This window comes from Felis catus, chromosome E2 (assembly GCF_018350175.1).
Source record: "Felis catus isolate Fca126 chromosome E2, F.catus_Fca126_mat1.0, whole genome shotgun sequence".
Lineage (NCBI taxonomy): Eukaryota > Metazoa > Chordata > Mammalia > Carnivora > Felidae > Felis > Felis catus.
Window position 1 is genome coordinate 7,890,119 of NC_058382.1, and position 21,183 is coordinate 7,911,301.

The 21,183-nt window shown below is 49.6% G+C and overlaps 1 protein-coding gene and 1 long non-coding RNA gene across 6 annotated transcripts in view; both read left to right on the forward strand.

Moving 5' to 3' along the window:
- IZUMO2 (IZUMO family member 2) overlaps nt 1-13,199 on the forward strand; it is a 31,486-nt gene extending 18,287 nt beyond the window's left edge. For 2 of the 5 annotated variants that reach the window (XM_045046192.1, XM_045046193.1), the window contains exons 2-5: nt 3,385-3,577; nt 4,917-5,043; nt 7,518-7,619; nt 10,685-13,199. In XM_045046192.1, the coding sequence (XP_044902127.1) occupies nt 3,413-3,577; nt 4,917-5,043; nt 7,518-7,619; nt 10,685-12,579 (2,289 nt within the window). In that variant the 5' untranslated portion in view covers nt 3,385-3,412 and the 3' untranslated portion in view covers nt 12,580-13,199. The remainder of the gene's footprint in view (nt 1-3,384; nt 3,578-4,916; nt 5,044-7,517; nt 7,620-10,684) is intronic. The other 3 variants (XM_019818507.3, XM_006940960.5, XM_023245579.2) reach the window with 2 other exon arrangements.
- A 1,865-nt stretch (nt 13,200-15,064) lies between these two features.
- On the forward strand, nt 15,065-20,281 carry LOC109494589. Its single transcript, XR_006590487.1, has 3 exons — nt 15,065-16,597; nt 17,584-17,802; nt 20,145-20,281. It is a non-coding gene; the product is annotated as an uncharacterized LOC109494589 (long non-coding RNA).
- The last annotated feature ends 902 nt before the right edge of the window (nt 20,282-21,183 follow it).

Genomic DNA, 21,183 nt, shown 5'->3' on the forward strand with positions numbered 1-21,183 from the left:
GCTTAACTGGTTGGGCCACCCAGGAGCCCTTTCTTTTTTGTAATCATTAAGTGACTTGTGAGGAGATACGGGAGAGCCTGTAAGACTCTGTTCCGCATCAGGATTTCACCTACTGGTTTCAGCCTGAGCTGCGTGCGCCCCTGTGTCACTGGGTATAGTGAGGCGTTTGCCTGGAAACACACATGAGATTGAGTCTTTTTGTTTCTAGACTGTATCAGTTGCCCGTTGCTGCCGTAACAAGTTACCACCAATTTGGTGGCTTCCAACAACACAGATCTGTTCTCTTACAGTTCAGGGGGTCAGAGTGGTGCTCCCTCTGAAGGCTCTAGCGGACAATCCGTTTCCTTGCCTTTTCCAGCTTCTAGAGGCTTCCGCGTTCGTTAGGTGAGGCCTCTTCCTCCGGCTTCAAAGCTGGAGGGAGAGCGTCTTCTCTCTCTGACTCTGCTTCTCTTGACTTGCCTCACGTGGCCTTCTCCTCTGAGTCAAATGTCCCTCTGTCTCCCTCTTATCAGGACACTTAGGATTGCACCTAGGACCCAACCCGGATGATCCAGGATAATCTGCCTATCTAAAGGTGCTTAACTTAATCACATCACAGGTCCATCCTACAAGATATCTTTTTAGGGCCATTATTCAGCCCACCACCTGGTCTATGTCCAGGCCTGCCTCCCCCACCGGGCAGGGAGCCCCTTTAGGGCAGAGCCGCACGTCACCCATCGTTCTGTCCTCCGATGAGTATGTCACCCTCACATGAGTCTCAGAGCGTATTTGATGAATGAGCGGGGGTGACCATAGTCTGAACACCAACTTGTCTTTGGCAGAGATATTTTTGGGGGGAGGGATTTTTAAGCTTTATAATCTTTAAGAACATTTTTTTTTAATTTACATGGAAATCAGCATCTAGCGCAACAATGATTTCAGGAGTAGATTCCTTAGTGCCCCTTCCCCATTTAGCCCATCCCCCCTCCCACAACCCCTCCAGCAACCCTCAGTTTGTTCTCCAGATTTATGAGTCTCTTCTGTTTTGTCCCCCTCCCTGTTTTTATATTATTTTTGTTTCCCTTCCCTGTGTTCATCTGTTTTGTCTCTTAAAGTCCTCATATGAGTGAAGTCATATGATTTTTCTCTTTCTCTGACTAATTTCACTTAGCATAATACCCTCCAGTTGCAAATGGCAAGATTTCATTCTTTTTGATTGCTGAGTAATACTCCATTGTATATATATACCACATCTTTATCCATTCATCCATCGATGGACGTTTGGACTCTCTCCAAACTTTGGCTATTGTTGATAGCGCTGCTATAAACATGGGGGTGCACGTGTCCCTTCGAAACAGCACACCTGTATCCCGTGGATAAATGCCTAGTAGTACAATTGCTGGGTCGTAGGGTAGTTCTATTTTTAGTTTTTTGAGGAACCTCCATACTATTTTCCAGAGTGGCTGTACCAGTTTGAAGCTTTATAATCTTAATTTCATTTTAATTTTTAAGAGAGAGAGAGAGCAGGCGCGCACAAGTGGGGGAGGGGCAGAGAGAGGGGGAAAGGGAATCCAAAGCAAGTCCCCCCTCAATGTCAGCGTGGAGCCCAACATGGGGCCTGAACCTGCAAAGCCATGAGATCATGACTGGAGCCAGAACCAAGAGTCGGACACTTAACCGACTGAGCCACCCAGGTGCCCTGGGGATTTTTAAACTTTATTTCAGCAGTTTTTTTAAATTTTTTTTTTCAACGTTTATTTATTTTTGGGACAGAGAGAGACAGAGCATGAACGGGGGAGGGGCAGAGAGAGAGGGAGACACAGAATCGGAAACAGGCTCCAGGCTCCAGGCTCCGAGCCATCAGCCCAGAGCCCGACGCGGGGCTCGAACTCACGGACCGCGAGATCGTGATCTGGCTGAAGTCGGACGCTTAACCGACTGCGCCACCCAGGCGCCCCTATTTCAGCAGTTTTGAGAGAGAGAGAGAGAGAGACCATGAGTGGGGGGAGAGGGACAGAGGGAGAGAGAGAGAGAGAGAGAGAGAGAGAGAGAGAGAGAGAGAGATCCCAAGCAGGCTCCACGCTCGGTACAGAGCCAGATGTGGGGCTTGATCTCACAAACCGAGAGATCATGACGTGAGCCGAAACCAAGAGTTGGATGCTTAACCGACTGAGTCACCCAGGCGCCCCTCTTTAAACAACATCTTCAGCAGGAGATCAGGATCCTCATGCGGGATTGATAAGTCAGATAGTAGCAGCTTTCCAAAAACTGGCAGATCCGTATACAGTGGAATACTACTCGGCCATAAAAAGGAATGAGCCCTATCACGTGGTACAACATGGATGAACCCTGAACACAGGCTAAATGAAAGAAGCCAGGGGCGCCTGGGTGGCTCAGTCTGGTTGAGCGTCCGACTTCGGCTCAGGTCATGATTTCGAGGTTCGTGGGTTCAAGCCCCGCCTCGGGCTCTGTGCTGACAGCTTGGAGCCTGGAGCCTCCTTGGGATTCTGTGTCTCCCTCTCTGCCCCTCCCCCACTCGTGCCCTCTCTTTCTCTCTCTTCCAAAAATAAACATGAAAAAAATTTTTTAAAGTAAAAAACGAAAAAAGCCAGACACAAAGGGCCACATATTACACGATTCCATGTCTATGAAATGTCCAGAATGGGCAAATGCATTATGACAGAAAGATGAGTGGTTGTCTGGGGCTGACCTTGGAGGGGCAGCACAGAACAGGGAGATTTGGGAGTCACTGATGAACGGTGCACGGTTTCCTCTTAGGGTGATGATGAAAATGTTCTGGAACCGGATAGTAGTGATGTTGCACAACATGGAGAACGTACTAAATGCCACCGAATTGTAGAATTTAGAGTAGTTAAAATGGTACAGGGTGTGTTACGTGTATTTTACCGTAAGAGAAAGAGTCAGGATCAAAAGGGGGCTTGGCCTCTGCAGCCAGACTTCTGGGTCTGAATCCTGCTCTGACACTCGACACCTCTACGATCTTGAGCAAGGGCCTTGACCTCTTGTGCCTCTATTTCCTCATTTGGGGATAAGTCGAGCCACTTCTTCTTCTTTTTTTTTTTTTTAATTAAAAAAAATATTTTATTTATTTTGAGAGAGAGAGACAGAGTATGAGCTGGGGAGGGGCAGAGAGAGACGGGGAGACAGAAGCCGAAGCAGGCTCCGGGCTCTGAGCTGTCAGCACAGAACCTGACGAGGGGCTCGAACTCACGAACGGTGAGTTCGTGACCTGAGCCGAAGTCGGACGCTCAACCGACTGAGCCACCCGGGCGCCCCTCTAGCTGCTTCTTTGAGAAGTAGTGCAGTGAGCTGAACCCCCTGTTTGCTAGTGGTTGCTGGTATGGAATGGGGGCCTCAGGCAGCCTGTCCTGACCTTTGCTCCAGCTCTTAGGAGACCAGGGCCCCCACGGTCATGAGGCATCTTTGGGAGAGTGTCTGTCTGTCTGAGCCACAACCGACCCCCTCTCTGCTCCAGTCTCCTCCTCCAGCCCTGCGGACCGAGACCTGGTCCTTTCACCTGGAGGCACATGCCCAGGACCCAGCAGTGGCCACCGGGACCCTGATGGCCGAGGACCAGGTGAGTCTGGGTTTCCTCTTCCCCAAGATGATTTTACGGCCCCCTCAGAGAGCCATACTCATCTCTTCCGCCCCTCCTAATCGTGGGGAAGGGGCGAGTGTGGGAGGGACTCTGGGGCTGGGAGGTGCGGGGAGGAGAAGGGACGGGGGCAGGATGCCCTGAGCTGGGACACGGTCTAAAAATCAGTCATCTAAAGCCCGGGGGCCTTTGGGTTGCCAGGTGAAGAGGGCAGTGGATGGTTTTGCTTCACCCCCAAGCCTCATCCTTGGAGCTGGGGATGGGAATTGGGATCCCGGCTTGAGTCTGGGATGGAGTGCCACTCAGGAATCGCTCTTGTACACAATGGCTTGAGAGTTTAAAAAAAAAAAAAAGCGTTGCTTAGGGTTGTCACATACAGGTATGCAGGTTACACACTGCACAAGGGTGCCTCATCTCAGTGGCGGGATTCACATCTCACACCTCACACACTGGTATATTGTGGCAATTTTTTTCCAGTTTATTTATTTATTTGTTTATTATTATTATTATTATTAGTGTTTATCATTATTATTATTATTATTTTTTTCTTTTTGAGAAAGAGAGAGAGAGAGGGAAAGCGAGTGGGGAGGGGCAGAGAGAGAGAGGGAGAGAGACTCCCAAGCAGGCCCTGGGCTGTCAGCACAGAGTTCCATGCAGGGCTCGCACTCACAAACCGGGAGATCATGACCTGAGATGAAATCAAGAGTTGGACGCTTAACCGACTGAGCCGCCCAGGTGCCCCTTATGGCAATTTTCATGCAGATGGCAGTCAACTGTCATATATTAAAATAATTGGCATATTGTAACAACTTTCCAACAGATGGCAGTAAAGAGTCACGCAGAAAAGGAGCTTTTGTCTATCTTCTTCCAAGGTGCCTTTGGGCTAGCAGCTGCCTTAGACTTTCTGCATTTCTGTAGGCCTTTTTTTTTTTTTAATTAAAAAAAAATGTTTTTAATGTTTATTTTTGAGAGAGTAACAGAGCATGAGTGGAGGAGGGACAGAGAGAGAGGGAGACACAGAATTCGAAGCAGGCTCCAGGCTCTGAGCTGTCAGCACAGAGCCCGACGCGGGGCTCGCACTCACGAGCTGTGAGTCATGACCTGAGCCGAAGTCGGACGCTTAACCGACTGAGCCACCCAGGTGACCCTCTGTAGGCCATCTTTACTCAGTCGTCTTAAATCAGTTGAGTCAGTATGTTCCAGCCTAGAATGTTCCAATTGTCTCAACCACCAGCAGTGGTAGGCCCTAGGCCCATGACCTCTCCAGCCCCAGAGTTCTAGAAGGATGGGTCTCTCCACCCTGTAAAATTGGCCTTTGCAGGAATCAGTGACCTTTAAGGATGTGGCTGTGGACTTCACCCTGGAGGAGTGGGGCTGGCTGGGTCCTGGCCAGAGGGAGCTGTATCGGGACGTGATGTTGGAGAACTACCAGAACCTTCTCTCACTGGGTGAGGCCCTGCCCCCATCTGCCTTCATCTCCTTTGTGCCCACCCACTGGGGGCATTTGCTGAGGTCATGTGGTTCCCTCTCTGTTCCTCTAATTGGTGTCTCCTGGCTGGGCTCTGGCTGTCCCTCTCTCTCTCCACTGGCTTCCCCTAGAGTCTCAGTGTCCCCAAGGGCCCCGAGTCTTCTACCTGTCCTGCACAATCTTCAGCCTGTGCCCCCACCTTCTTCTCACGCTTTCCTGGAATGCCTGTTCCAGAATCTTGGACTCCAAGTGCTCCTTGGATGTTCATTGGGCTGCATCTTAGAATCTTTCCAAAGCACATAAATGCTGTCCCCCAAATGTGTCTTCCTGGCCCTACACTGTCAGCCCACCCGCCTCCTGTGCCCGAGTCCCTCTCACATTTGTTACCCTGAGCTCCGCGTCTGCACACAGACCTGCTCCAATCCTCCGGGCCCCCCCATCCCCCAGCCTAGACCGTCCTCACTCCGCCCACCCCCCTCCCCAGCAGCCCACCACGTCCTCTCTGCCCCCCAACAATCTGCTCATCGCCCCCCCTCCATCCCTGCAGTCCAGCCCTGACCTGGCCTTATCCTCAACCCCTGGCCCTTCTCTGGCCTCCTCAGTGGTCTGTCTTTCTGTCCGCCTCCGTCTCCCCTCAGTTTCTTTTTCTGGTCCTTCTGTCTTGCCTTTTCCCTGGAAGCAATGGTGGTTTGAAGGCCGCTTCCTCAGCCGTCCTCACTTACACACGTTCCCTGTACAAACTCACCAAGAACTCGCTTAAGCACCTGTGTCGGGGCCCCAGGGGAGCCCCCAAATTCGGATGGTTCTCTCGGAGGACCCACAGGCCTCACATGTAGCTGTGCTCACAGCCAAGATTCCTTGCAGCAAGAGGACACAGAGCACGGGCGGCAAAGGGATAAGGCACGTGGGGCGAAGTCTAGCAGCAACCAGGGCAGAGTCCCCTCCCCGTTGCGTCACACAGGACCTACAACAAGATGTGTCAACACGTGTGAGGTGTCGTCCACCGGGGACACTCGCCAGAGACCCGGTCAGCGCCCAGGGTTTCGCTGAGGTCTGGTCATGTCAGCAGCCTCCGCCTGGCACGGACCAAGCTCCCGACTCCCCGAAGGAAAAGCAGGTGTCGGGCAGAAGCCACAGTGTTTGCACAAACGGCTGAGGCGCCGGGAGCCTCTCCTGTCGATCAGGAACTACTGGGAACCCTCTTGAAATCCAGCTTCCCAAACGCCAGCCAAGGGTAGCCTTGTGAGCAGGGCTTTCCAGAAAGAGCAGGCAGCCTGCCGTGTGAACCTTTTCTGCACAACTCGTGTGTACAGAACGAGGTCCCATTGGTCTGTCCCCTGAGCTCCAACTTGATGCAGCTAGTGGCCTCCCCTGAGCTCATGACGTCCCCACAGACCCCCTCCTCGTCTGCCCACCCTCCCATCTCAGGGACAGTCACCCACCAGTCCTGCCTGCAGCGGCTTCAGACCCTCGTGTGGCCTGGCCCCTGCCGGCCTCCTCGATCTCATCTCCATCCGTTCTCTCCCTTCCTCACTTCTCCAGTGGGAGGAAGGTTCGCCTTCTCAGGCGGGAGCTTGTCCACTCCTGGGAACGGTCAGTAGGGAGATGCGTTCGTTTCCCACAGCTGTGTAACGGATCACCGCAAACCTGGTGGCTTAATACAGAAGAAATTCGTTCCCTTACGGTTCAGAAGCCAGATGTGCAAAATCCAGGCGGAGGCAGGGTCCTGCTCCTTCTGAAGGCTCCAGGGCGGAGTCCTTCCTGGATGCAGCTTCCGGAGGTCCCGGGTGACTCTTGCTGTTCCTCGCCTTGTATCCCCATCACCCTGATCTCGGCCTCTATCTTCACATGACCTTTCCCCTGCCCAAGGTTGTCTGTGCATCATCCCCTAAGGCCCGACCTACTCCCGCAGGACCTCGTCTGAACGAATTACATCCTCAAAGCCCCGATTTGCCAAGTAAGGTCACATTCTGAGGTTTCTGTGGACAAAGTTTGGGGGGAACACTGTTTAGCCCCCTATAGGAAGAGAGAAATCAGTGAGCTTAAACATCGCGGCATGAAAAAAGTAAAAAGAAACTGATGAGATTAATTTCAGTGATATGGTTCATTGCACCCAATCTGTCCAAAATATGAACATTTTGGTATGTGTGGCAATCATAACCAATACATGAATTACTAATGAGATGTTTTACATCTTTCTCCATAATAAGTCTTCAAAATGTGGTGCGTATTTCACATCGAACTTGAACAACACAGAGCCAGAGCCTTAAACAGTGACGTCAGGGCTCAGGTTCTTTCTGGAATGTAGTAGGCGCTCAACAAATGAGTCTTGCATTGACCAGTAGAGCCTCTAATCGGTAGGCACCCAATGTATGCATCTCCCCGGCACACCCAGGGCCTGGGACCCAGCCCTGAGGCCTCCCTATAACTGGCCAAATCTTGTGTCTTTTCTAGGGGCAGGGCCTCCAGGGTTCAAACCCGACGTGATCTCCCGTCTGGAGCGAGGGGAGGAGCCCAGGACGGAGGAGAGAGAAGGCTGGCAAATGGCCTGTCCAGGTGGGTGAGGATGTCCAGCAGGTGTAAGCCGTCTTCCTCCCCTGTCTGTCGTGATCAGTGACAGGAGTGAGGCAGCACACGCCATGATCGTGGGCGCTGGGTTTGAATCCCAGCCACACCACTTCCTGGCTCTGTGACTTTCTGGCAAGTCATTTAGCCCCCCTGCGCCTCAGTTTCCTCACCTGCACAGTGGGGTGAATAATAGTACCCAGGGTTGGAAAGGATGAACGGATTAACACGTCAAGCGTAGCCCAGCGCCCGGCTCACGGTAACCCCTGGTCAGAACAGGCCACAATGATTATCGGTGATTGTTTATTGGGGAGCATCCGTATAAAGACCCAGAAGGGGGACCCGGCCTGACGCGCTGGGGAACAGAAGCCGGGTTTTTGCCACCACTGGCCCACAGACTCCATGAGGGGAGGGAGTTGAAGCGTCTTTGTGTCTGTCGCTGTCTACCGTGTTGTGGGTGGGGTTGCCCCCCTGCCCCTCACCACAGCCTCCCCCCGGCCTCCCCCCTCAGGCTTATGCCCTCCAGTGCATCCCACACAGCTCCAGAGGGGTCTGCCCGCACCCAGAGCTGATCCCACTCCCCTGCGCACAGCCACCCCGTAGCTCCCTAGTACCCCTGAGAGCAAGTCGTAGCCCCTCAGGCCCAGAACTGGAGGCCCCGTGTGGCCCGGCCTGTGGTATCTCTGGCCTCACGTCTCATCCCGGTTCACCATGGCTGTACCCCACGTCCTGACCCCGATGAAGCACTTGTTTGTCCCTGTCTGAACGTTGTTGTTTTTTTTTTTAATCAACATATATTTTTTAAGTTTATTTTGAGAGAGCACACGCGCATGTGTGAGTGGGAGTGGGAGAGGGGCAGAGAGATTGAGAGAGAGAGAGAGAAAGAGAGGGAATCCCAAGCAGGCTTCGCACCTGCAGTGCAGAGTCCAGTGCGGGGCTCAAACTCATGAACCGTGAGATCATGACCTGAGCTGAAACCAAGAGTCGGATGCTTAGCTCACTGAGCCACCCAGGCACTCCTGGGCGGGCATTCAGGTATTCGGATTGGCGAGCCTGGGTCTCATGCCTACTCTAAATGGGGTGGGGGAGACTGTGATTAACAGCCCCACCAAGACTACATGGAAAGGGGAACAGTGGTTCTTTTTTTTTTTGTTATAAGAGTAGTTTATTTTTCTTTTTATTTTATTTTATTTTATTTTATTTTATTTTATTTTATTTTATTTTATTTTATTTTATTTTATGTATTTTTTTAATTTCATTTTAATTTTATTTAAGTAACAGTGGTTCTTCAAGGACAGGGATGCTATGGAGACGAGGAGGGTATGTCCAAAATGTCCAAGTGCAAGCCTGCCCCTCCCCCTCTCTGAGGGCAAGGGTCAGATGTCTCATTCAGCACAGAGGCGTGTACCCCCAGCACTGTGGTTAGCAAGTAAGTAACAACTGTACAATTAATAGGTAGATCATGGGGGCACCTGGGTCAGTTGGTTAAAGCATCTGACTCTCCATCTCAGCTCAGGTCGTGATCTTGAAGTCCGTGGGATTGAGCCCCACACCAAGCTCTGTGCCGGCAGTGCGGAGCCTGCTTGGGATTCTGTCTCTGCCCCTCCCCCACTCACGCACACATACTCTCTCTTTTCCTCTCAAAATAAATAAACTTGAAAAAATTAAAAAAACTGCATTAAAGCGGTATCCCATGAACAAATCTGCTAGCATCAAAAAATCAGTCCCCTTCAGCAGATTCCATATGGCTTTACTTCCTGCTTATCATCTCTCCTCTACACTCCCCTTTCTCCAAATTGTGAGGTTGGGCTATAAAAGCCTCACATACATTGAATATTTATTGATATCTTTTGATCAAATTAAAGTTATTTGTGTTCATCTCAGCAACTTTGAAAATCTAAGGAAGGAATAAAGCAGGAAATGGAAATCTCCCCATAATCATGCTTGCTTCTCAAAAAATTACTTTTATCATGTTTTATTTTATTTTATTTTATATTTTATATTATATTATATTATTTTATTTTGAGAGAGTGCAAGCAGGGGAGAGAGAGAGAGAGAGAGAGAGAGAGAGAGAGAGAGAGAGAGAGAGAGATCTTAAGCAAGCTCCACGTTCATCGTGGAGGGCTCGATCCCATGACCCTGGGATCGCGATGTGAGCTGAAATCAAGAGTCGGATGCTTAACCGACTGAACCGTCCAGGTGCCCCTGCTTTTAACATGTTACCCCAAAAGCTTGACCGTATTTTTTAATTAGAAAAGTATATAATAAAAACATGAATAAACCAGACACAAAAGGGTACACATCATATGATTCCACCTACATGAGGTGCCTAGAGTGGGCAGATTCGTAGAGCCAGAGTGGAATGGTGTTTGCCAGGGGCTGGGGAAGGGGGAACAGGAGTTAGTGTTTAATGGGTATAGTGTTTCAGTTTGGGAAGATGAGAAAGTTCTGGAGATGGATGGCGAGGCTGGTTGCACCACAGCGTGAATGTATATATATATGCAACTGAACGGTACACCTAGAAACGACTGAGATGTCATGTTCTATGTTGTATGTGTTTCATCACATCGAAAAGCAAATTGATAAATGGAAAACCCTCCAGTCCACCATGCACATGCATATGCACGTTTACACGTAGATACACCTATACAACTCAGTCCTTTTTATATCTCGAGTCCACGACAAGAATCTGTGTCATGTCTTTTGAAACAGCAACATAAACCGTGAAACTTGTCTTTCATTTTTGTTAATTGTTTTCTGTTTATTTGTTACTGAGAGAGAGAGAGAGACAGGGTGCCAGCAGGGGAGGGATAGAGAGAGAGGGAGACACAGAATCCGAAACAGGCTCCAGGCTCCGAGCCGTCAGCACAGAGTCCGACGCGGGGCTCGAACTCACGGACCGTGAGATCATGACCTGAGGCAAAGTCAGATGTTTCACCACCCGAGCCACCCAGGCGTCCCTGAAACTCGTCTTCTAAAGTCTCCAGCGCCGGTGCCGTGTAATCAGCTTCCTGTGTCCCGACGTGGGCAATATTCACATTTTCTGTTTCTTTCAGACTTGGAGACGAGGTCTGCACCGACTCAGGAGACGCTTGTAAAAAAGAGCATTTCTGCAGAGGCCGCTTCCCCAGTGGGAAAGACGGGGGGCGGTTTAAGGGCAGCGCTGGGAGATGCCAGACTGGGGGGATCCCGGGCGTGTGGCCTCCGGTCGGAGGACCGGGGAAGGCAGGAGAGGCATTTGAGGTGCTTGTCGGCTACTCCCAAGGAAGCCGTCTGTGGGGAGAGAGGCCTCGGCGGTCACGAGCTTGGGCGAAGCCTCAGGCGGGCCTCCGCCCGCGTCCGGAAGCAAAGAGGGCCGGGCGGGGAGAGAGCCCGGCAGAGGGACGGGCCGAGAAAGAGCCTGAAACGCCAAAGGACGTTGGTAGAGAGGAAGCCATTCAGCTGCGCGGAATGCGGGAAGGCCTTCGTTTACCACTCAGACTACGTCCTGCACCAGAGAATTCACACCGGAGAGAAACCCTACAAGTGTGAGGATTGCGGGAAGGCCTTCAGCAACAGCTCCTATTTCATCCAGCACCACGTCATTCACACGGGGGAGAAGCCGTACGCGTGCGGCGAATGCGGCAAGACCTTCACGCAGAGCTCCTCGCTTACCGAGCACCAACGGATCCACACGGGCGAGAGACCCTACAGATGCAGGGAGTGCGGGAAGGCCTTCACCCAGAGCTCCTCCCTCATCAAACACCAGCGCTGCCACACGGGGGAGAAACCCTACAAATGCAACCAGTGCGGGAAGTTCTACTCGCAGGTGTCCCACCTCACCCGCCACCAGAAAACCCACACGGGGGAGAAGCCCTACAAATGCGGTGAGTGTGGCAAGGCCTTCTGTCACACTTCCTCCTTGACCCAGCACCAGACCATCCACACTGGAGAGAAGCCCTACAAATGTAACGAGTGCGGGAAAACCTTCAGCCACAGCTCGTCCCTGTCCCAGCATCAGCGCGTCCACACCGGCGAGAAGCCCTATGAGTGTCGCGCGTGTGGCAAAGCCTTCGGCCACAGCTCCTCCCTGACTCAGCATCAGAGAATTCACACCGGCGAGAAGCCCTATGAGTGTCACGAGTGTGGGAAGGCGTACACGCAGATTTCGCACCTCATGAGGCACCAGAGCATTCACGTGGGAGAAAAACCCTACGTGTGTGACGAGTGCGGGAAGGCTTTCAGTCACACCTCGTCCTTCACCCAGCACCAGACGATTCACACCGGGGAGAAGCCCTACAAATGTAACGACTGTGGGAAAACCTTCAGCCAGAACTCGTCGCTGACACGCCACCAGAGGATTCACACCGGGGAGAAGCCGTACGAGTGCCGGGCGTGCGGGAAGGCCTACACCCAGATTTCCCACCTCATCCAACACCAGAGGATTCACACCGGAGAGAAGCCGTACGAGTGCGGGGAGTGCGGGAAAGCCTTCAGCCGCAGCACCCACCTTATCGAGCATCAGAAAATCCACACGGGCGAGAAGCCCTATAAGTGTGAAGAGTGTGGGAAAACATTCGGTCACCACTCATCCCTCACTCAGCACCAGAGGATTCACACTGGCGAGAAACCCTACGCCTGTAAGGAGTGCGGCAAAGCCTTCAACCAGAGCATCCACCTCATTCAGCACCAGAGGATTCACACCGGGGAGAAGCCCTATGAGTGTAACAACTGTGGGAAAACCTATACCCAGATTTCACACCTGATTCAACACCAGAAGGTTCACACGGGTGGCAGTCGCCACGTGCGTAAGGCCCGCGGGGAGGACTTCAGCTGGAGTCCACGCCTGGCTGAACACCGGAGACTCCACACCGTGCGCGACGCCTACGTCTGCGATGGTTTGGAGAAAGCCTTGGCTTGGGGCACACAGCTTGCCGATTGTCAGAGAGTGCCTGCTGGCCAGAGAGCCTGAGAAGGGAGCCGACTGGTGGTCCCGCTGCTGGGTTCCGCTCGGCCTTCATCATCGGGAACCTCCTCCCTCCCAGAGAGGGACCCTAACACCACGTGTTGTGAGAGTTGGTTTCTCTGTTTCCTACAAAAAGATGACACAGGGTGTCACCAGCTGGGACAGCTTCTGATCGTTTTTGGCGCTCCCCCCTAAAATCGCAGCCTCTCTCCCGTTTCTCAGCCTTACAGTGTCCCCAGAGGGTGGTGTAATGGAATGTAACTTCATCTGATAGTTTTTTTTTTAATGTCTACCTTTTTGAGAGAGAGCGAGAGAGAGAGAGAGCGTGAGCAGGGACGGGGCAGAGAGAGAGGGAGACACAGAGCCCGAAGCAGGCTCCGGGCTCTGAGCTGTCAGCACAGAGCCCCACGTGGGGCTCGAACTCACGACGAGATCACGACCTGAGCTGAAGTTGGACACTTAACCAACTGAGCCGCCTGGGCGCCCCTTCATCTGATATCTTTAATAAGGTCTCTTTGAACTTTTCAAATTTACTGATCCTTCATGAAATCGGAGCCTGAAAATTCAAGGAAAAAAAAAACACAGCTGGAAAGATAAACCCTTTCGAGTACAAGCTACGTAGCCAGCTGAACGTAAACACTAGATGATTTTAGTTTCCTTTGAAACTTTAAGCTACAAATTTCATGGCAAAATCCGCAGTTGGCTTAAATACTGAATACGTTTCACATATTTACAGCCATTTTTATTTTTCTTTGATGTTTATTTTTGAGAGAGAGAGAGAGTACCCGTGCGTGAGCAGGGGAGGGGCAGAGAGAGAGGGAGACACAGAGTCCGAAGCAGGCTCCGGGCTCCGAGCTGTCAGCACACAGAGCCCGACGCGGGGCTCACACCCCCTTGAACCGCGAGATCATGACCTGATCAAAAGCTGGACACCTGACCGACTGAGCCAGCCAGGCGCCCTCAAATGTCCTTTAAAAATAAATGTTATTTCATTGTGATCAGACTGGAGGAACAATGTTGGCTCCTCTGATTTGTCCTTATTATACCATGGACATTGTCCTTTGTAACTAGAGACACCTCGTACTCATCATTATTGGGGCTAACGATATTTCGTTGGTGGGTGTAAAATGATTTACAAATCCATTCCCCTGTGTAGGCTTTGTTCTAAGCCCCTGACTGACAGGTCGTTCACCGCTTTTCCCAGTTACGAATGATGTTATGATGAGCACCTCCAAGATTATTTCTCTACGTCGCAGTCCCAGGATGGGAATAACAGGAGCAAGATTCCAATCATTTTCCTGATTCCTGGAACGTTTTGTCAGATTGCTTCCCAAGGGAGCTGGACCTTGTCTCCCTGGCAAGCTGGGCATGGGGACCACATTTCCACTCATTTCCACTACATTTTTACCAGCACTGATCATCCATAATTTTTTCCTATGTCAAACATGTCAAATGGCTAGTGTTTTCGGTAACTTCACTGTGTGCCAGGTTCCGTCCCAAGCCCTTGGTATGTTAGGAGTCCTCATTCTTCCAACAGTCCCACCTGTTCGGGGCTGTATCGTCCCATTTTGCGGGTGAGGACACTGAGGCACAGGGAGATGAAGTAGCCAGAGCCTCACAGCCATGAGCTCATGGAGTATGGATTCAAGCCCACGTAGTCAGGCTCAGAAGTGAGGCTGTGTCCTTCTATTGGGATTGAGCACATTGCATGTATAACATTTCCTTCTTAAAATAATGTTTATTACTATAAAAACCAATACATGCTTCCTACAGAAAGTTTAGAAGATCTGGGAAATCCAGATGTCACCCAAAGTTCAGTGCTCCCCAGAGATAACTGTTAACTGTTTGGATACATTTCTGCTACTTTAAAAACTTTATATTATAAAATGCTTAAAATAAATCTGGGGTATACTGAATATGCCACTTAGCATACTTCTAATGTATTCAACTTTATATCACAGGCCCCTATCTTCAAATATCATGATTTACCCATGTCATCAAATAATCTTTAACAACCAGACATTTGGGGGATTTGCATAGTGTATGTTTATCCAGCCACTGAATTAGCCAATCCCCTGTCGGACATTTTGGTTGTTTCCAGTTTTTGACTTTATTATAAACATCCCTTCTACTGAAGTCTTTGGCTGAGCACCTGACCAGTTTCCAAGTGAAATCCTGGCAGGGAGGTCATGGGGTCAAAGCATGTTTCAACGATCCCAGACACGTGTGCCAATGGCTTCCCAGAAGTTCTGTAGCAACTGGCATTCTGACTAGCGGCGGCTGGGACTGCGTCTGACCAATGTCATCCGTGGTAACTATTACCATGTTTAAAAGTCTTCCCATGTATTTCTAGGGGCGCCTGGGTGGCTCAGTTGGTTAAGTGTCCAACTTCAGCTCAGGTCATGATCTCATGGCTCATGGGTTCGAGCTCCACTTTGGGCTCTGTGCTGACAGCTCGGAGCCTGGAGCCTGCTTCGGATTCTGTGGTCTCCCCCTTCTCTCTCTCTGCCCCCCACCCCCACTTATGCTCTGTGTCTCTCTCAAAAATAAAAACATTAAAAAATGGAAAAAAATCTTCCCATGTATTTCTTTTAATGTATGACTCCTTTCATGATTGAGGAAATACTTGTTTATGGTGAATAATTCATAGAACACAAAAATGAAAGCTATGGCTCTCTATAAATCTTCATTCCAAAGATGTATCCACATAAAGATAGCACACAATGTGTCTGGTATAACACACACACACACACACACACACACACACGATATTATTTTTCTTAAAGATTTTTATGTTGTTTATGTAATCTCTACACCCAACGTGGGGCTCGAACCCACAACCCCGAGATCAAGAGTCGCATGCTCTATTGACTGAGCCAGCCAGGCACACCCACACATATGATTTTAGAAGTAACTTTTTTCACTTTTTCACTTGGTATAATGTGGGTATTTTCCCATGATAATGCAAAACATATACACACACACACACACACACACACATATATATGTATATGTTTCCTCATTTTTAACAATACTTAATTGAAGCATAATACTTCATACTAGGGTTTCTTGAATTTTTGTAACCAATCCCTATGAATTGACATTGAGATAGTTTTTGTTTTCTTTTTCATCATTGGAATTTACTGTTTGACACTTGTGCAAAATATCTCCATAAGATGAACGCCTAGAAAGAATCCTTTGGGACCATATAATGTCCATGTTTAAAATTTTGATAATTATTGCTAAGTAATCCTCCAAAAAAGGATGATTTACAGGACTCCTGGAAGTGTATACAAATGCCTACTTGTTCCCCCATTTTCTTCAAAACTTACGCACTATTAGCCTTTTAAAAATATTTCTAATAAGTAAATATGTCCTCTCAATAGTGAGATTAATGGTCTTTTATGTGTTTGTTGACGTTTAGCCTTTGAATTGCTTTTTTCTGTATTTTGCCCGCTTTTAATTGGGCTGCTTTTTTATATTGATTTATAGGAACAAGTCTTTATTACACGTATTCACCTTTTGGCATATACATTAGAAATATTTTCTCCTGATTTGTTGTTGCCCTTTCAATTTTGCTTGTGATGTATTTTGCTATACAGAATTTAAAAATCTTTAGGTGTTCAAATCTATTTGTATTTTCTCTTATAGTTCTTTGGCCTAGTATCAGCCTACTTAAGGAAGGCCTTCCTCACCCCCAAGATTATGAAAAAGATTATCCTATATTTTATTCTCGTACTTTTATGACTTTTTGACAATTAAATTTTTATTCCATCTGCATTTTAATTTTTGTTTTTTTAAATGTTTATTTGGTTTTGAAAGAGAGAGTGCACAAGCAGGGGAGGTGCAGCAGGGGGAGAGGCAGGGACAGAAGATCTGAAGTGGGTTCCGTGGTGACAACAGAGAGCCGAATGTGGGACTGGAACTCACGAACCATGAGATCATGACCAAAGCCGAAGCCGGACACTCAACCAACTGAGCCACCTAGGTGCCCCTCCATCTGCATTTTTGAACACGTCCTATGGTATGAATTTTCAGTTTCTAGAGGCCACCTGCATTCCCTGGCTGGTGGCCCCTTCCATGTTCAAAGCCAGCAGGGTAGCATCTTTAAGCCCCTCCTCATAATGTATTCCTCGATGTAGGTACCTTTCTTAGCACATTTAGCCCACTCCCTTCACAAAGACTCACTCCCACCCCTTAACTAACATACTAATGTAGAATATGTATAATTTTAGTATAAAAGAAGCTAATTGGGTGGCTCAGTCGGTTAAGCGCCAACTTCAGCTCAGGTCACGATCTCGCGGTCTGTGAGTTCGAGCCCCGCATCGGGCTCTGGGCTGATGGCTCAGAGCCTGGAGCCTGCTTCGGATTCTGTGTCTCCTTCTCTCTCTCTGCCCCTCCCCGTTCATGCTCTGTCTCTCTCTGTCTCAAAAATAAATAAACGTTAAAAAAATTTTTTTTTAATAAAAAATAAAAATAAAAATAAAAATAAAAGAAGCTAATTTTGGGGCGCCTGGGTAGCTCAGTCATTTAAGCATCCAACTTTGGCTCAGGCCATGATCTCACAGTTCGTGAGTTTGAGCCTCACGTTGGGCTCTGTGCTGACAGATCAGAGCCTGGAGCCTGCTTCGGATTCTGTGTCTCCCTCTCTCTCGGCCCCTCCCCTGCCTGTGCTCTGTCTCAAAAATAAAAAACAATACATAATTAAACGAAGCTAATTAAAAAAAATTTTTTTTTAATGTTTATTCTTGAGACAGAGACAGAGTGTGCAGGGGAGGGGCAGATAGAGAGGGAGACACAGAATCCGAAACAGGCTCCAGGCTCTGAGCTGTCAGCACAGAGCCCAACGCGGGGCTCAAACCCATGAACTGTGAGATCATGACCTGAGCCGAAGTCCGACGCTTAACTGACTGAGCCATCCAGGCTCCCCATATGAAGCTAATTTTTATTCTTGCCTTTGCTAGTCTTGTTGTCTGATCCAGCTTCCTTATTTTTTTTTTTTTAAACCAGAATAGTTTAAGACTATATTACCAAGGACGCCTGGGTTTCAAGTACAGAAAACTCAAAATAGCTCAAACCATAGGGATAATATACTTACCCAAGTAGCCAAAAGGACCCAAAGCAAGGCATTCATCCTGTTTATCCTGGCACTTCTGGATGCCTTCAACGGCAAGTAAAAGAAAACCCCAACTCAGATTGTCATAAACACTGGAAAGAATAAATCTACAGGTAGGCAACCTTCAGCTTCTATACATACGTTAATACGGTAAAACCTTGGATTGCGAGTAAACCCGGTCTGTGAGTGTTCCGCAAGGTGAGCAAACGTTTCTAATAAATTTTGATAAACGAGCGAGGTCTTGCAACGTGAGCTGTGTGATGCTGACTGTCACATGATCACAACTGAGCCAATGGTTCTTGAAAGTCGCTTTGCTATACAAGTGCTTTGTGTTACAAGTGCGTTTCCGGAATGAATTATGCCTGCGAACCAAGGTTTTACTGTATTTCTTTACAGTGCACTTGAGATTTATATGGTGTTTATTGCATATTTATGTTCTCAAATCATTTTATTTCCTGATCAGAGTTGCCCTTTTGTTTCCGTCTCAGCCCCTCGCCTGTTTACTTCATAGCACGTATCCTAATTTCCTGTGACAGGTCTCCTGTTGACCGCTTGCTCCCTGACACCCTGAAGGCTGGGTCCGTGTGTCTTTCACCACTATGTCCCCAGCACCTAGAGCACTGCGTAGAACATAGTAGGTTCTCAGGCTCACCCGACTCCCAGTATGATCTCATCTCAATCCTTTATTCGTTATTTCCAAATAAGGCCACGTTGTTTCCAGATGAGTGTGAGTTCTGGGCACTGTTTCGTCCACTAACATCCCTAGCAGCTCTAGGTGGCTGCACCAGCAACTGCCTCGTGGGTTTTTTTTTTGTTTTTTTTTTTTCTGAGAGAGGAAGGGGGAGGGGTAGAGGGAAAGAGAGAATCCCAAGCAGGCTGCACACCCAGCACAGAGCCCAACACGGGGCTTGATCTCAAAACCATGAGACCACGACCCAAGTGGAAATCAAGAGTCAGACGCTTTTTAAAAAAATGTTTTATTTATTGGGATGCCTGGGTGGCTAAGTCGGTTGAGCATCCGACTTCAGCTCAGGTCATGATCTTGCGGTTCATGAACTTGAGCCCCACGTTGGGCCTGCTGCTGTCAGCACAAAGCCTGCTTCGGATCCTCTGTCCCCCTCTCTCTGCCCCTTTCCCGCTCTCTCAAAAATAAGTTTAAAACCATTAAAAAAATAAATGTTTTATTTACTTTGAGAGAGAAAGCAAATCCTAAGCAGGCTCCGCTCTGTCAGCGTAGAGCCCTACATGGGGCTCGACCCCACGAACTGTGGGATCATGACATGAGCTGAAATCAGAAGTCATACACTTAGAGGTGCCTGGTGGCTCAGTCGGTTAAGCATCTGCCTTCAGACCAGGTCATGATCTTGCAGTTCATGGGTTCAAGCCCCGCGTTGGGCTCTGTGCTGACAGCTCGGAGCCTGGAGCCTGCTTTGGATTCTGTGTCTCCCTCTCTCTCTGCCCCTTGCCCGCTCACACTCTGTCTCTCTCTCTCAAAAATAAATAAACATTAAAAAAACCCTTTTTTAATTAAAAAAAAAAAAGTCATTGGCTTGACCCAATGAGCCACCCAGGCGCCCCTCAGCAAAGGTTCCGAGAGTCACTGTGCTTGGCCCAGCTTAGGTCACGCCCATCTCTGCATCAATCACAGTGGCGGAGGGAGGGAATGGCTGGCTGGCCAAACTAGGCCATATATCCTTTGCGTAGAACAGGGAGGGAATACGGGGGGATGCCGAACTACACGTGTCGCCAAGAGAAGACAGGGCTGCCGGGGAGGTGAAGGGTGGATCTCAGAAAGGTGAGTGATAGGCGTTCGCTGTAACCGCGGCGCCAACAGCTTTTATCTTGTACCCCGGTGTCCGTGAGGTGCACGGGGGATTGGTCACTTGGGCCACGGTGGCACGAGGTGGAGAGCCACTTCCTTCAGGAGTACTGCTTTTCCCAGCCTCCTGGGGAGTCCCCCTGGCAGGGAGCACCACAAGATTTCTGCCGGGTGCTCAGATCTTGGTGATCAACCCAGCCTGGGATATTGTCAAAGGGCTTTGTGTTCTTTCCAATGGAGCATCGGAAAGCCCCTCCCAGAGAGAGGTTTGTCCCCCGGGGCTGCGGCGGTGGTGGTGGTGGGGGGGGGTGGTGTTCCTCATACCCCTTCGGCCAGGGCACATCCGCTTTCATCTTTTTTAATGTTTATTTTTGAGAGAGAGAGAGAGAGAGTGTGAGAATAAGAATGAGTGGGGGAGGGGCAGAGAGAGGGAGACAGAATCCGAAGCAGGCTCCGGGCTCAGAGATGTCAGCACAGGGCCCGACGCGGGGCTCGAACCCACGAACCGTGAGATTGTGACCTGAGCCGAAGTCGGACGCTGAACCGACAGAGCCCCCCAGGCGCCCCCACCTTCATCTTTTTTTATACAGTGGGTTCCTAGGTCGTTTGCTTAGAGCGGGATCTTCTCAACGTTAGGTGTCCGCATGCCGCCACCGGCTTGGGTTCCACAGAGTGGCCACCTTCTGCCCGCCTGAGACACCGGCTGCCTGCGCCAGGACCCTCCTCACCCACCTATCTCAATCAACACCCCTTAAGCCTCTCAAGCACGACTGCGAGTGGACAAAAAGTATCACTTGCCTTGAATGGAAGTTTGCCGTAAGTAAAATGCAGCAAAAACTTTGCATTGTCCCCCGGCCCCAGGGCAGAGCCGGAGTCCTGCTCTGCCTGAAGGGGGAGACGGGGAAATGCACGGTGTTGAAGCTGCTTCCTCACTCAGGTGACCTGAAGGATGCACAGACTCAAAAAGGAAAGCCTGGCCTCTCCAGTGGATTGAGTTCCAGCCCCACCCCCTCCCCACCGCCACCGATCCACAGTGGACCCGTAGCACGGGTGAGTGAAACCTGTTCAGCCACAGCATTAATCTGGTTCGTCCTGACACAATTATCCCGGCGATGGTTATCCGCTGACAGGATGCCAGGCCTTAGTCACATCCGCGTTCCCCACCTCATTCAGTTGGACACCACTGTCCATTTTTTGTCAAAAACGCGTGCCATGCATTTCCCTTTAAACCAGCTCACTTTTTTACTTAAGTAACTTTATTTTTTTAGTAACCCCTACACCTAACATGGGGCTCAAACTCACAACCCCGAGATCGAGTCGCATGCTCTTCCGACTGAGCCAGGCAGGTGCCCCAAATCAATTTATTTCTCAAGAGGGCTTTCTACTACTGCCCTTGAGTGGGAAACTAGCATCTCTGGTCATTACAGAAAGGGCGGGGTGGGGAACTAAAATAAACACCAAGAGAGGAAAGTAAGATTAATTTCTAGCTCCAACGATCGCCTGAGCTTGAGGACTGCTGTGTTTTTGTAACTAGAGAGGAGAGAACGACAGGCTGTCCGTGCTTCCTCGTCAGTCAGGATCGTGCTAGAATGAAGTGTTGTCTGATGAGGTGTCTGAGGACCGGCTGAAACCGTATGGTTCCCCGGTGGCCCCTGCCCCACCGACACTTTGGGAA